The sequence below is a fragment of the Copidosoma floridanum genome, unplaced genomic scaffold (assembly GCF_036245765.1).
Source record: "Copidosoma floridanum isolate Cflo_tuat_1 unplaced genomic scaffold, Cflo_Japanese_pri ptg000016l, whole genome shotgun sequence".
Classification (NCBI taxonomy): Eukaryota; Metazoa; Arthropoda; class Insecta; order Hymenoptera; family Encyrtidae; genus Copidosoma; species Copidosoma floridanum.
This window is the reverse complement of record NW_028321893.1, coordinates 10,870,490-10,887,336: the sequence shown is the minus strand read 5'-3', so window position 1 is coordinate 10,887,336 and position 16,847 is coordinate 10,870,490. Positions and strand designations below refer to the sequence as shown.

The 16,847-nt window shown below is 33.2% G+C and overlaps 1 protein-coding gene across 4 annotated transcripts in view; it reads left to right on the top strand.

Moving 5' to 3' along the window:
* The first annotated feature begins 964 nt into the window (after positions 1-964).
* Positions 965-16,847, top strand: part of LOC106645143 (uncharacterized) — a 420,078-nt gene continuing 404,195 nt past the window's right edge. For 2 of the 4 annotated variants that reach the window (XM_089592350.1, XM_089592346.1), the window contains exons 1-4: positions 965-1,121; positions 1,219-1,282; positions 1,374-1,613; positions 1,684-1,776. In XM_089592350.1, the coding sequence (XP_089448476.1) occupies positions 1,403-1,613; positions 1,684-1,776 (304 nt within the window). In that variant the 5' untranslated portion in view covers positions 965-1,121; positions 1,219-1,282; positions 1,374-1,402. Of the gene's footprint in view, positions 1,122-1,218; positions 1,614-1,683; positions 1,777-16,847 lie in introns of all 4 variants that reach the window. The other 2 variants (XM_089592349.1, XM_089592347.1) reach the window with 2 other exon arrangements.

Genomic DNA, 16,847 nt, shown 5'->3' with positions numbered 1-16,847 from the left:
AGTCTTAATGATACGTAATGACGTAATATACATTTAATTACAAACACGTATTTACAATATAACACTGACACCTACTAAACCTATGATGAAGGATACGTATTCGTACTTCGTACTACAGGTACGTATAGGCTTATGGATACGCACTTCTGGTTATAGACACGTATTCTGAATTCTGATAGGCAGGCATGACCTCTGAGCTCTGAGGCCTGTACGTAAGAACGAACAGTCTATTTTTCTTATATGTCTATGGACATATAGGAAATATATAGACTGCTCGTTCTTATATACGGCCATAGACATATAAGAAATATTCTTATATTATATTCCTATTCTAAAAGGAAATATTGAAAAGTTTAGTGGCAACATTGCTTTTTGCAATAAACGTTCAGGGCCTTTCAGTGCGCGCTCCCGCGTGAGTGTACCTACATGTATATCTATATATGCTCACTTCACGCTTAGCCATGAAATGTATATATATTTAGCTATACACTATTTTACATTACAAAAAAATTTTTTTCATCGCCTCATATCTCGGTTCTCGATAAATGGGAAGCATTAGTTTAAATAGACGAAAGGTTGGAAATTGCTTCTACTGCAATGTTACAAAGTATCATCCGGTTATTTTGCTGATGCTACAATCACGCATCATTGCTCTAACTATCACTACTGTTAGTACAGTAGTTATACATATACACATATAACCTGATCAGGCCCTAATCATAGCATGCGTCCTACCTCATTACACCGCGTGACAAACTCCACATTTTAGCCTGCCCAGGCCCAGGCCCTGGCATCGATGTAATGCTTGCCTGGCCAGGCCCTGGTCTTAGCCTTTGGATCACATTCTTGTCGGGATGTTGTGTGTCTCCTTCTACTTGTGCTTAAGCGCCGTCCATAAGAACGAGCAGTCTACACATCTTATATGTCTATGTTCACCTAGAAATCTTATAAGCGTCAATGTTCTAGTTCTGGTGTCAACGTGAAAGTTTTAAGTTAATGTTACATTATTTTGATTTACGACTTTTCTTCTACAAAACAATATCTTGATGTATCGTATGCATGTAATAACGCTTTTAGTTTCCTTGAAGTGCTCATGCTATTCACTGTAGTAATTCTTTGTTGTAAGCTTATATTTTAGATAAAAGATTTACCTATCAATTTTTATAATAATGATCATATTCTCTTTGACTTATAACTTTTGATGTTGTACTTTTACAGGAATCGTAAAAGGCAGTTGTTAGCAGTGAAAAAAGCATAGCTGTTAAAGTACTAATAACATTGAGTAATTTTTTTTCTCATGTAATATGATGCCTCAGATAGATTCAATTTTTTATGTTAGGTTGTGTTGTACAAGTATATATATTTATGTTTAGTATTTAGCGAAAAAAATTATTTTCATGCCATGGATTTCCAAACTAGTGGTGGTGATCATCTAAGATTCAAGAACGAGGAGTTTAGTGTATCTTACAGAAAAATTCTAGGATCTGCAAGTGAATCAAGTAAAGAAGTCACAGAATGTAATGAAAAAGAGTTCATTGAAGCAAATCAATTAAGATATAGTAAAAATATGTCACTATCATCAAAAAAAAAACCGGGCATATTTCAAACTGTTGGTAAGGATAATAAATCATTAACTTAATAAATCTAATATTTAACTTATTGACAGTCAAGTTTTCACTGGAGTTACAGTTGATGACATCGAGGAGTTCAGTGGTTTTGATTGCAATGATATAGAAAGTTTTTACCATGACAGCAAAATTTTAAATAAATTGTTAGGTAAGTTTTTTTTATTTTATCAATTTCACTGGATTCTTAATAATATTTTGAAGTATTTTTTATTTTTTGTTTCAATATGATGTATGAATTTTGGTTAAAATTCATAAAATTATCATTTTCCTTTTTTCAGTGCTGCACAGGTGTTATAAGCATTATTTTTCTGAAAAGTAAAATCTATGAAAGTAGTATGCTTAAATTTTTTTTTTACGTAAGCATTCCTTGTAGAACATACCGTTTTTAGTAAACAGTAAAAACTCTATCATAACATTGAAAAGGTTTCAAAATTGCAGCCAAAACAGTTTATGTAGGATAGGTAGATATGAAATAGAAGAAGTTCACAATTTATAATTCCCTGTCTCAAGTTGTTTTTTGTCATGTATAACGTGACCATTTTTTTTTTTGTTAAAATGGGACACCTAATCTGAATTGTGCTAGTCTTCGTCATAAACTTTTTTTAGAAGAGAAATTTGGAAAAATTAGTATACGTATATATAAAATTTATTGTTAATTTATTGTAATTGGCATGTATAGTGCACTGGACATAGTATGTATATTTTGATAAAAACAGACCTCTAGACCATCGATCGAAAAAACGATATATATGGATGTTATAAAAATAATAACAGGAGTTGTATTTTAAGAGCGTTTATATAAGAAAATATCATAAAAAATAACGTACAACAGCCAAATAATATGAAGCAGTCCTATTAAAAAGTAAACAACATTAAATTTTTTGGTACTTGTCAGACGAACATATTTTTTTAATAGAGATGATTTTAAACAATTCTAAAATTCTTGACAACTTTTATTAAAATTCAGTTTCGTTATCATTAACATGGCTTTAAGAACAGACACTTGTAGTTGAATTTTTTCTGACGTCCATAGTTTTTTCACTAAAGGAAAAACTCTCTACTGGTGCGTTTGTTCCAGGCAGACACAAAATATAGTCAACTAAAATGCTTATATTGGTGTGGCTTAGTTTATGAGTGCAAAAATGTGTGAATACTTCTACCCAACGGTTGTCAGTTGATACATTTTGTTCATTTCAGTCAGACATTTTTTTAATGTTACATAAGTAGATAATACTGCGAATTCGTCAAATAATACTAGATCCTCGTTTTCATTAACATATTCTTTTTCAATCAAAACATCTATTGATTTTTGAACATCTTCCCACTTGAGCACTTTACTCAAATTTTTCCAAAAAAATACATTTAACTCTTTATTAGATACAGTCCATTCATTTAAATACTCATAGCTTGTTTTGTAAAATTCTACAGCTGTAGTTATAACAGATTTTTCGTCAATAATGTCCCTCAAATTTTTTAGCAAAGTACGAACTGAGTGTGGCCAAAACTGAGCATTTTATTTTTGAACCAAACTGGCTTATAGTTGGTTTATCTCATTTGCTGTTTCAACTGCCGAAATATTTTACCCTTTGATATTTAGTCCAGCTCGATGAAAGCTCGTCGACTAAGCATGCAAAAATAAGCCATAGCTCTGATCTAGGGTCTTCAAAAAAATTTTTTAACACAACTGGACATTTTTCATTCAATACTTAAAAAATACTTTTTTAGTAGTTCATACATTTTTAAAATTCTTTCGAGGGCAAGCCTTCTAGTGTTACTGTAACCCTGTAATTTTTTATATTCAGTGTCTGCTTCACAGAAAAATTCCTTCAGCCCCTCTTCTCAAACTGTATAAATATAATAAAACGAATAAATTTTCACAATTATACATTCTACATCCACAGATAAACCATCTGCAGCTGATTTGATAGCATTGTTAATTATATGCGCTCTGCACCCTATACCTATTAAAGGCTTTTGAAAGGATGATTTTAATTTAGCAAATACGTTATTGACACTTCGTCTAGCTTTGCCTCCAAAATTATAGTTAGTGTTATTACCACAAAATGCCACAACTTTTGAAGATAATTTATTTTCTGTCAATACTCGAAACAAGTAATCAACAATAGTATCATAACTTTCATCGGGCTGACCTAGGAAATCCAAGATTTTTATTGAATTCCTTCATATAGTTTGAAATACCGTACTATAATTGGAAAAATCTTTGTGCTACCGTGATTTAATGTATCGGTTGAAATTGTTCTACAGTGAGATTTGTCAAGATCGACTTTCAACTGTTTTATTGCTGCACATGATAAAAAGTTAATGACGATAGATTCTGTTTTCGTTCGTGCGCATTTAAATTTTTGTTCGAAACATGTTTGAATCAACTTTGAAGCACAATCATTAGATCGAAAGCTGTGATTCTCTCGTATTGTATGGTAAGCCTACACGCCTTCTGCTGCAGCAATATCCAAATCATGTCGAGTTAGCACATCTGAATTCTTAAAGAAATTTAACATAGACAAACTTGAAGCAGCTGCCCGATCAGCATTTTTATATTTTTCTGATTTTAAATGTTGTTCTATATCACAAGCCTTGCCATGAGAAACCCTAAATTCTGCGCAACACTTTTCGCAGCTTACATCCGAGGGGTCGATTTTTTTCTTTATAAATGGGTACTTTGCTTGTAATTTATCTTTAAACGTGCACTTACGCTGTGGCATTGTAACGGCACACCCCGAATACTTTAAATTGTTTATCACAGGCAATTTAAACACTTGCAATTTAACAACAATATTTTATTTATTTTACTTCACGTATATCGGTATACATTACTAGCAAACAATAATATGCGTAACCTTCATAACAATCATTTACAAACTTAAGACTGTTTTATCAAAAGTTTGAATTCGAGGAAATATAGAATCTAGAGACAAGATATACACTAAAAGTTTAACTTCCAATAAAGATTAAATCTACAGAGTTGAAAGTTTCAGTTCAAAAAAATGTAGAATCCAAAAAAAAAAGGTAAATTAATAGTTTAAGTTTCGAAAAACATTAAATTTAGAAAAACGAACTTGCACATTTTTTTGAAAAACGGAACGTTAACGGGACATCATTAGGAAAACGGGACAAATCGGTTTCTTCTAAGTAAACGGCAAAACTCATAGATATGTTGTATAAATAAACAAATTTAATTTTTAATATAAGACATCCAGTGACAATTGGTTAATAATGAAAATAACGTCCAATGGTGGTACTGTCAAATTTTGTATTTATTAAAAAACAAAACGACGTTTCGGCCGTTTGGACAATGTCCCGGCCCTCATCATGTACAAAAATCTATGAGTAATAAAAATTTGATAAATACAATAAACGCAAATTAAGTAAAGTGTATAATATACCTCTGACTCTTACGAAGGGGATGTAAAATCTTAATGTAGTCGATGTACATGATTTGAGGGCCCCTTTCATTTATGGTATTAGGAAAATATGATCTGTTTACGTATGTCTCACAATGAACTGCTTGCGATTCTTATTTGATTGTATTGTGTGCGTATATTATGTCATTTGTATATGTGCAGGGTATAAAAGCAACAGAATTGAAAACTCTGACTACATTACAATTTTACATCCCCTTCGTAAGAGTCAGAGGTATATTATACACTACTTGTCTCTACTTACTAACTAAACTACTATTTGTCTCTTTATCTCATGTCCTTGTAATAGTATGGTAGAATTAGCTAAAAATCATAGCGATATCCCGAAAATTCTCACTAGTTCGAAAAAATGTAGGGTAACAGTTTATATGTATTTTAACAAATTGACACAGTATGTAACTAGTAGAAATGTCAGCAAGAGCCCCCTAAAAAAATGGAAAAAACGACTAAAACATGTGTTTTTCGTCTAGAAGAAAATCGAAAAAGCGTAAATAAAAAAGTGTTGTGTAAAAAAATTACCAGTTTTTAGACGAACAAAATAAGCCGTGTCAAGTTCAAATCGGTTTAGCCGTTTTTTCGTAAATCGCTGAAAACTGCCAGTTTGAGCCATTTTTTTGAAATTCAATCACTCGCATTCTATACAATATTTAGAGCTGAAATTTAAACACAAGACAGATATCATAGCCCTTACAGTACACAAACTTTCAGCTTAATCGGTTTTAAAGTTTTCGCTATTCGCAGCAAAGACCGGAATAAGGTCCTCCGGAAAAATGTCCATAAAAAAGTTGTTAGCCAACATAGGTACATTTTTTAAACCTAGTTTGCTTTGTCTATATTTATTTTATGAATACCTACAATGCCATTCATTTTTACCAATTAGAAGTCTCTGAAGAATAGATTGCAAAAAAACAGCTTTTTGCTCTGCGGTCAGTGGAATTGGTAGCTCACGCCCACTTTCGCACGCATTTTTTGATCGAGCGCGTTCAAAACGAATAAGTGCTTTTTTTGCAATAAATTTTATAGATACTTTCACAAGGTAAAAATCAATGGCATTTTAGGTACCTGTAGAGTAAATATAGACAAAGTCGATGAATTTCGAAAAAATGTCTCAAAATGGCTGTTTTTTGCGATTTGAGAAAAACGACTAAACCTATTTGACTTAAGGTAGCTCCCTTGTCAACATATATATATATATATCCGAGATTTGACTGTCATATAACCTCGAGCGAACATGACCTACTGCAGCAGACGACCGACGAGGCTATAATATATATTCCACAATGCTACGAAGTATACTTGGTACATAATCGTCAAACTAATTTTTACTCTTTTTCTTCGCAAATATCTCATGAAAACGTCGGATTACCCTCATTTTGCGCAACGGCATTGGAAAGAAGAAGGATTTTTCTACAAGTATGTTATTGTGTGACTTTGATGCAATTTCAATTCTTTAAGATAAATGCACGCGTAACTCATTGTCTAATGCTCTTCCATAAGACCCCATGTTCGTTATAGAAACTTTAAGTTACGATTTCTCGAGATTTTTGCCGATTGAAGGTATAAATAAAGATATTGGATTCGGTGGATTAAAATCTATTTAATGGTATACGTCTCGTTTTTGTGCTTTTCGTAAAGGAGCTACTTTAACGCGGCTCATTTTGTTCGTCTTAAAATTGTATATTTTTTCACAAGGGAGCTACTTTAACGCGGCTCATTTTGTTCGTCTTAAAATTGTACATCTTTTTTACATACGCTTCTTCGGTTTCCTTCTAGATGCAAAAAACATGTTTCAGCCATTTTTGCCATTTTTTTGGGACTCTTACTGATATTTCCACGAGTTAAATTTTGTGTCAATTAGTTATAATACGTTGAAACTACTACCTTTTTTTTTTTTAGCTAGTCAAAATTTTCTGAGCCGAAAAACTAACTCTACCACACTATAAGGTATTTGTCATACGTTGTTTATTTAATTTTTGCTTAGTATTTGATTATTCTTCATAGCAACACTTGTGTTTCTATCAATTAGAATTTTGGATCTTAGAATATTTGAATTCAGAGAATAAATTTAATCAACACCCGAGTTATGTCTTGTCTGATGATTAAATAAGTTTGGTAAAACTGGAAATAATCGAATTCACAATCAATATGAATTGTAAAGTTTAAAATTCGCATTTACAGTGTTTTAACAGTTTATAGTTTTTCTTAACTTAACTTACGTCTACGATCGTTGGTTGACCGCTACTTGCACGCACGCAGTCGCAAGACCTTACAAGGTTGACTGCAACGATGATTTTAATCCTACACGAGAGTTCTCGTGGCAATGATAATAATTAGGTTGCTGCTTTTAAGGTCCCAAGTCGAACCCAAAACGTAAGAATCCGAGTCGATGGTCCTTCCGTTTTTGTTCCTCTTTAATTCACTTTTTTGGTGGGCCTACAGTGGCCTGGTTTGCTCGAGCTTTTCTTACACAGCTTAGTCACCGAACTGAGTCTTAAGTTTTCTTGAAATGCACAATGCTAACACATAGTTTAATCAGTAAATTATGTTTTACATTCGCTTAAAAGACGCAACAAAACTCACTCTCCAACCTTTATGTTTACTTTAGAGCACTTGATAAAGGGGAAAAGACCAATATTGGTATGTGCAAGGAGTTTTTATACTTTGTTATTGAAGTCAGGGTGGTGGCGAGGACATGTTAGGTTGGGGGTCCGAACGACCAATCAGAACATAAGGTAGTTCTTTCATGAAATAATTATGAACATAATTACATGAAACTTTGATAATTTTCTAGGATCACATCAGTGCCTAAGGTTTTAAACTAAAAAACAGATGAAAACATGGAAATTGGGAGAAAGGAGGTAGTAAAACCAAGAATGGAAAGTAAAGAAAAAAGAGTTAAGGAAGACAATGAAACTGTGGAGGAAACAAAAAGTGGAAAGATCATACTTCGTAAGCAAAAAAAAAAAATAGAATACAGAAATCGGTGCGAAGCAAAAAGAATAAGGTTGCAAAGAAATAAACAGGAAAAATTGAGCAAAGCAACATCGGCAGCAGAAGTGTAAAAGCATATAAACAGATTCAGAAAAAGGAAAGAAAGAATAAACAAGAAGATAGAAATGAAGGATTGGAGATCACATGTTATAGATAAGTTAGATGGTAAGAATAAAGGAGTAATGGTAGAAGCACAAAAGTGCAAAAAAAATTTAGAATACAGATCAACAAGTTGAAACTGAGGAAAGCACCAGGAGAAGATAAGCTGGAAAATGAGGTCTGGAAATATATGCCAAAAGAGTTAGAGACAGCCGTATGGCAGTTGATGAAAAAAGTTTGGAAGCAGGAGAAATGCCGAAACAATGGAGAACTGAAGTAATTTGTCCAATATATAAGAAACAATACAAGGGTAAGGCGGATAATTACAGAGGAGTAACACTAACTTGCATGGCATACAAGATATGCGTTAGTATGCTAAACGGATTGTTGAGAAAAAAAATTGAAAAGAAGCTTCCAGAGAGTCAGCTCAGATTTAGGAAAAGGAAATGAGTATTAGAAGCAATTTACACGTTAAATCATATGGTAGAGGAAAGGCTAAGCAAAACAAAAGGAAAGATTTTTGCATGCTTCATATATATTAAAGAAGCTTGTGATCGGGTGTACAGGGATGTACTAGGAAAAAGACTAGTAGAGATGTGGGTTATTGAAAGATTAAAAAATAAAATTATGAAATTTATAAAGAAACAAGAAACGTGAATAAAGTAGATGAAGAAATATCAGAGGAATTTCATTCTGAAAAAGGAGTGAGGCAGGGATGTCCCTTAAGCCCAACTTTGTTTAAGGAGGCTTGGGCGTTTGGTGTCGTATCTATTGAAGGGCCCCTGTGGGGTACTTGTCATACAAATGATTCTTTGTAAAATTTTTTTTATAATCATTTTGATTATACACATGTGTGAACAAAATAGCAATAATACGCGGAAAAGTCATTAGAAAAATCGATATTAAAAAATTTATTAGTTTTCCCGAGGTACCTTGTGTAAAGATGACGGCCCTGCCACTATAAAGCTGACAACACTGTACTCTCTTGCTCTCATCTGCTATTATATACCTATACTTGTGTTAGACTTAAATTTTCATGCTTGTATGTTTATCAATGTACAGCGCATGCGCACTTACAGTACCTGAACAAAACAATTCTCATGTTAGATGTTTTCCTCGCTATTTCATCAAAATTTAACGTGTTGATCCTATTCTTTTTTTTTAAATAATAGATTCTTTATACTTTCAAGTACATGTACTAATTTAATGTGTGGGCCCACAGCTTTTAATTGCGGTACGGTAGTCTGTTGAATTTCGGGTTCCGTAAGGTTGCGTGTTAAAATGACGAATTTTCACAAGCGATTTTCTCGAAAATAAATGCGTTGACCTACCTATTTTGTTTTCCTAAAAAAATCTAGCAAACTTTATCTACATAATCTCTGAATTTCAGACCTAACCAGCATTTAATTCAAAATCGCCCAAGCCTCCTTAATGTATACTTGGCAGACGCGGAGGAAGAGCTGAAACAAGGGCAAGTAGGAGGATGTAAGTATGGTGCCTCTCGTATGCAGATGACATCGTGCTAATAGCTAACAGGGAAGAGGGATTAAAGGAAATGTTAAAAAGATTTAAAAAGTATATTGAAAAGAAGAAAATAATCTTAAGTGATACAAAAACAAAAATTCTAGTGTTTGAAAAAAGAAAGAAGAAAAAGAGACTCTGGAAGTGGGGAGAAAAAGATTTAGAAGTAGACGAAATAAAATGTCTTGGATATATTTTACAGAAAAATAGTACTAGTGAAAGGCACATTGAAGACAGGTAGAGAAAAGCAATAATTTATATGAAGAGTGCATGGAGTATAGGTGAGAGAATATTCAAGAACAGTTATAATAGGCGTAAGAAACTTTTTACAGCACTTGTGGAAAGTATGGCACTATTTAGAGCAGAGATATGGGGGTGGGAAGAAGATAAGAGGCTAGAAAGTGTGCAAACAAGATACCGAAAGTGGATACTAGGATTATATAGTAACAACCCAAATTACATAGTGGAAGAAGGGTGTAAAATGAAGAAGCTAAAAATGAAAGCATTAAAAAGAACACGTAAGTTTGAAGAAAAAATCAGGAACTCAAGTATAACATTAGTGCAAAAAGGAAAAAGGTATAAGAGAAAAAGACAAGAACAAAGTAAGAATGAATATAGAAAAATAATTGATGAAGAGACTGAAAATTCTAAAATAAGAAAATGTAAAAGAAACAAAATACACGAAAGAAGTAGAATTTAAGGAGGAGATGAGAGAAAAATCAATGGCCAGTAAAGAACAGAAAGAAAAAGAAAAAAGAATGGAGAAGAAAGAAAATTTAAGATACAACAAGATATATAGATACATCGAAATGGAGAAAAAACCAAAGTACCTTAAAAAAAGATGTGACAAGTATAGATAGGAGGCTGATTGCAAGATTAAGATGTGAAAATAAGTGTAAAGGAAAAGAATACTGGAAAGAAGAGGAAGAAAAGATGTGTCGACTGTGTCAGGAGGAAGAAAAGAACCATCGACATAAACCGAAGATACGTAGAAAAACGAGTGGAAAAGAGATAGAAGAAGTTCTAAGCCAAGATGCAAAGGAAATAGAAGTTTTAAGAAGTGTGGTTAGGCTAAAAAAAAAATTTTTAAGTTGGGTGATTATTGAGTAGTTTTGTTTATGATAATCTGTAAATTTTGATTGTTTCATTTAATTTAATTTTTTTTACAATTATAATTTGATTACATTTTATTTTATTTTGTTTATAGAAAGATAAAGAAAAATAATGAACATTCAATAGTATTAATAATATAAAATATGCAAAGTTGTAAGAAATGTAACGAAAGCCCTCTAAACCCGAAAGGAACGGAGTATGAAATAAATAAAACAAAATTAAAATCGTCGCTATCTTTTTTTGTGTCCCATACATTTTTGGATTTCTTAAGTTCTGTTTCTCGAAACTCTTAAGTACAAAGCTTATACAACTTTTTTTTTTTGGTGACCGTAACAGCCTACTGTCACCACACTTGTATGGGGGTATATTGGTGGCGGCCTTAACTAATGCCGTATTTATTATTATACAATAGTTACAGTGAGAATTTTTCGGGTGAAACTCATCGTAGTACACCTCGCCAGTTGCTGGCATCCTGCATCTATAACGCATCGGTTCTATTTGCCACTGCGTAGCCTTTTCCCAGAAAAGACCCCGTATCACAAGTGTCTCCTTCTTATTTGTAAGGCTAGCGCTTTGTGTCTGGCACGTGGCATCAAATCAATTAATTCGTAGCTCACGCCTTACCACTTTTAAGCATTCATTTAGTCCTGAAGACCTGTAAGCGAAAAAAAAATCCGTGGAATCTCTTTGAAAAAATTGTATGGAAAAACCTGCCTCTAAACAGCCAAAGTTATATGCATTCATCGAGAATCTAACTCTCGACTTCTAATGTATTTACTGAATAGACTGGAACTATGCCCTCAGATGTGTAGATAGTTGAAGGGGAAATAGTGTCTTACCTAGCATATATTTTTGTTTCACAACTAATAAAGAAACCTGGTAGTGTAAAAGTGATCGAGATGAATTCAATTCTGATTAGTGCGCAACAGTATTAAGCAAAATTTTGAGGACATATTGAATGAGCTACATGCTGATAAGATTCAAGACAAAGAGTTTAAGAAATCCAAAAGTACACGAGACAAATAGGCCGATGAAAAGGGGGAAGAAAAAAAGATGACAATGACAAACTTGTGTGGGAATCGTAAATAATGAATAAAAAAGGAAAGTTGACAACTATATTTAATCGTCTGTGTTATGTCTAATTTTTTTAATGACGTTGTGTCTTACCGTGCGTATCAAATTAATTAGTATAAAGAGCAGAATGCAGTAAGTTATGGGATGTCATAATATTATCTATAACTACACATTTTTCTTCAAAAATCATGTTTGCTTTTATAATCGTGTGTTACATAACATTCATGCCAGCCTTAGTGTTCTCTTTTTCCTGTGGCGTGGCCAAAAGTAACACTCTTGTTGAGGCAAATTCTAATGCCCTAAAACCAATAAATTTTAATATAATCTTATAAGCCTTCTAACCCTTTACATCATGTACTGTATATATACTAGTTATGTTTAACGCGCTTTGCGATTTTACTAATTGTGACTACTTTCATGCTTAGTTTAATTATCTAAAAAGCTTACCACACTTTAAAATGAGAACACAATTTAACTTATTTTTTGGTCTTTGTAAACGTAAACACTCTGAATCCTACTCTTGCAACATTTAGATGAAAATTTTATCAATGATACAAAAATATCTAATGATCGTATTTAATTTAATTGAATGTCTGTGGAGTACTACAATAGGTTACGTTGTCACAGGAGAGCGAGAAAGACAGACGGCATACCAAACTACAGAGAGCTTGGCATGGACCATAGCTAGGGATTGAACCGCCTTAAAGTAGTATATACACAGTTGTAAACTACTGTCAACTGTGTTAACTCTCTGTCTTTCTGTCTCTTTCTCTCTCTCTCTCTCTCTCTCTTTCTGCCTATTTGGTTTTTGCGCATGTAAAAAGTACTCCATTATAATTTTTAATGTAAGCTCCAGTGAAGAGCAGAGAAAACTTCAGGTACTGTGATATTTTTCTCTCTCTACTCTAGTGAACACAACTCATTCGCAGGTTTTGTATTCTATTTATAATATCTTCACCGCCAAGGGAGATCACTTAAGCCAATCGATGCTTGACTACTCTCTAGGGTCAAGTCAGCATTGGAATCAGTGTGAATACATAAGGGACGAATCTCATCCTATTCACTCGATGGACAGGTGAAATTATTGTAAAAACGTCAAAATTTTCGGCAATTCCTATAAGAGTGAAAAATTTTTTTTTGATCAATTTAAGTCTTACAAATTAATAAAAATACTTTAAATAGCTCAATATTGTTAGCTCACGTTTCAAAAAATAATAAAAATAGCAAATCGGACCAGCAAATCACCCGTAAATCGCTGAACATTCCCTTTTTTACTAAAATTTTTTATTTAATAACTCGCTTTCTTATAATGTTAGAGAGCTAAAATTTACGTGTTGTCAGTGTTAAGGTCCTAAAACTACATTTAAATTTTTATATCATAATATTGTAAACTTTTTGCAAATCATCAACATTTTTTCGAAGTGACCTTTTTTTAATGTGACTGGGAGGAGGTCAAAATTTTTTAACAAGATTATAATTTCGATTCTTATTTATTAAGGACAAGTTAAACAGCCAATCTCTTAATTTTTAAATCGTTTCACAAATCCACCTTTTTTTGCTCAATAAAGAACAGGTACTTTTTGCGTGAGCGGTGGCAGTGCGAGGTTACCGTAGGCCAGTCAATGGAGCTCTGAAATAGAAAATTAATGGTCCAAAGATGGTTTTTTAAATGTTATAAGTATTTTGGATCTTAGGTTATGCTAAAAATAACAGAAATTTTTAAAAATTGGTTAGACGGTTTAAAATTGCTTTTATAAGTTTATTTAAGAAGGTTTGGTTATTTTTGAGGAGATGTATTCACTTGCTAAAAAAAAATTAATGTTGTACTTTAACATGCTAAAAGTACAAATAAATTTTTTCAAGATTTTTTACCAGCCGAATCTTCAAGAAAAAAATTCTCGAAATCGCGTTATCTAACATTGCTGTTAAGGGTAAGAGCGATTATTCATCCTTTATTACTCAAATTTCGAGGCAAGAGATGTATTCATTATAAGGAAAAAGTTCGAACGGATAGCCCAACTGCTAAGGAAGACTTTTGTATCAAATAATATGTACCTAATCAGGCATTTGGAAGAAATATACGTACAAACGTAAAAAAAATCACGAGCAGGTCCTATGCTAAGTGTATTAGAGAGAACCCAGCATCGTCTACTGTCAGCTGATTTTTTCACACGAAGCGAGACATCTTTACAAAATTGCTCCTAGAATTTGTTAGACTTGAAACCGGGATCTGAAACTTAGCACAGCCCTTCTTATGACCTCAAGGCTAATTTTTATCATGCAAACAACAGGTTGTCAAGTTTTTTACACGAACAATCAGAAACTAGCTGCTTTAAAGTATGTACGGTTATTTTTTCATAACATTTAATGGTCTAACCTTTGAGCACTGACAAGTTGAACACAGTTAAATTAGCCGTGATTGCAGTGAGCGGACGTTCTCATGCACGGTTAGTACATCTTACTTGAATACATTGTCTTATAAGAGCCTCCATACCCATACCCCCGTATACCCGCTTACCACCCCCCAGAAAAACGACCGAACCTCCTTAACCTGTATCTCGTTAACAGTAGCAAATATAATAAATACATAATTACTAAAAGAAAGAGTGAACAATTGCTTACAGAGTAGCTTTTTTGTTGTTTCAATACATGCCAATGATTTTTAAATAATAATGTTAAAACTATAATTAGTGTTATTTAATTAATACACTTGATAGTAGTAAGGGTGAGTGATTACCAGACACCTCTGACATCACCGTCTAGCTTGGGCAGTCGTGGCTTGGGGTAAGTTTTTAGTTGGCAGGGAGGTAGCCGTGCTGTTTTATTGGACGGCAGAGGAGTAGATCAAGAGGGATCCCTAGCTGAAAATTTTTGGGGCCTTCGAAAAGTGTAGCGATTTTAAAAATCTGGTGGAGTCTTGGAGGTGGGTGTGGAGAATGGAAAGGTAAGATAATGAGTGATCCCGCCTCCCTTGTATCTTTGTTATCGGTGGATGGTGGTGTACAAGACATGTGGTATCTGTTTTTTATCGATGCAAGAAAAAAAAAAATCGCTAAACTATCAGAATAGTAGGTCTATATGAGAGGTGTTAATGCAGACTAAATATCATATACTCTTAACTTTAAGGTAAGATCCTCTAGCAACAGACCTAGTTGTAGGGTTAGAAAATCAGGGTCGCAAAAGAGTTGTAGGTCTGTTTTTTGTTTCACAACTTCGTAAAAGAACCTGTTTTCTTAAGTGATAGTACACTGTGAGGGTGGAAGGGCTTCATATTTTTTAACCAAAAGAAAGAGGGTTAAGAGATAAGATTAGATGTATCAAGTGGGTTTAATCAATTATGGGGACTAAGGGAGTCGAAGAGCTATAAAATTACTTGGTTACGAGGAAAATTTTAATATATGCAGGGTGATAGTGACGGAAAAACACATTTGATGTAGTATTTTGCTCAAATTATGTGGGTAAAAAAATAAAAGTTCACAGGTAGGTGGAATCACGAAGATAGGAGGGATTAGATTTCAGAAGAACTACAACAATTAATGTTTATGGGATGCAGTCTTATGTGATTGTATTAGAGTAAGTTTTCTTAAGAAAAAAAAAAATAAGACGTTAAAAAAACCTCTTTCCTTTACAAATATTTTTACACGCATATTTATTAAATCCAAGAAACACATTTCAAAAAAACGTTGCACAAATATGTTGTCAGTAGGAGACAGGAACATTTTTTTACAATTTCTTTAACTTGACCTGAATTTTTCTTCACAACACCTTCTATTACCAAATCATAAATTTTTTCTACTGTATCAGTATTTTTCAGCAATAAAATTATTTCCTCGATTTTTAAATTTTCTAATTTATTAACTAATATCGTAACACGTTCAATACGATGAAGTTTTTTATCTACACTCACACACACTTGCAGCTGCGAGTCCCCAAAAGGTTGGTTCCTGCATCACTACTGTAATACCATAGAGCTTTTTTTTACACCCATTTTGCTTATTGTCAACCTGGTAAACATTAAATGTAATAGATTTTGTTCTATAAGATGTAGTAATTAACAAATTAATGTCACTAAAATATATTCGATCCAATACTTCGGTATTTCTATAATTGAGATAATCTAAGATAACTGCAAAATGATTATGCATTTCACTCCACACTTTCAAACTAAGATTTATACTTCCTTCCGTGATTTTATTTCTCGATAAACGAATCAAAGGTTCGAACACTTGTTTTTCAAAATCATCCTATAATCCAACAGAGGTTTTTGAAGCGAAGTTTTTTATGGAACGTTCGGGATCTTGACTGAGAGAGTGACTTTCTAAACACGGACATATGCAATTTTGCAACATGGTCACGTGGTTTCTCTCTCCTATCTTCATCGGCTGTGAATTGTACTCATAGATATACAGTATAGTGCTGTTGCTTCTGGCTGGCGAGCACCTTGCCGAGCTGGCCTCTATACTACGTAAATAATACACTTACATTAATAATTCAGCCGACGCATGCATACATTTATACATGTGCATGCAGCAATAGCTACTGCAGCTACTGCTTATTCTCACTGGTAACAGGTCTTTAGAAATCCGTAGCAGAAATAGTCAAATAAAATATCCTGATGCATCGTCAAACGCGTGCATGCATGGACAATCACATGTAAATGTATCCGTAGTATGCGTCGCCGTACAGCGTCTTCTCGACTGAACTGGAGCAGACAAAGTTCGGTTCAGCTATACTACTATATCTACAAATATACGTACAGCGGGTCTCCTCACTGCACATAAGGTAAATGTTCCTACTCGTAGGTGTCCCTATTCATGGAACATAAAAATTCATGTATTTATTATGCAACATATTTGACAAAAAAATTGTGGTAGTTGTATCTCTTATTTTTCTTCATGAAATCAGAAGAAAAGCTTCATTATACATACGACAAATAATTAATTTTAAAGATAATTCCATTAATAGGGACACAGTCAAACAT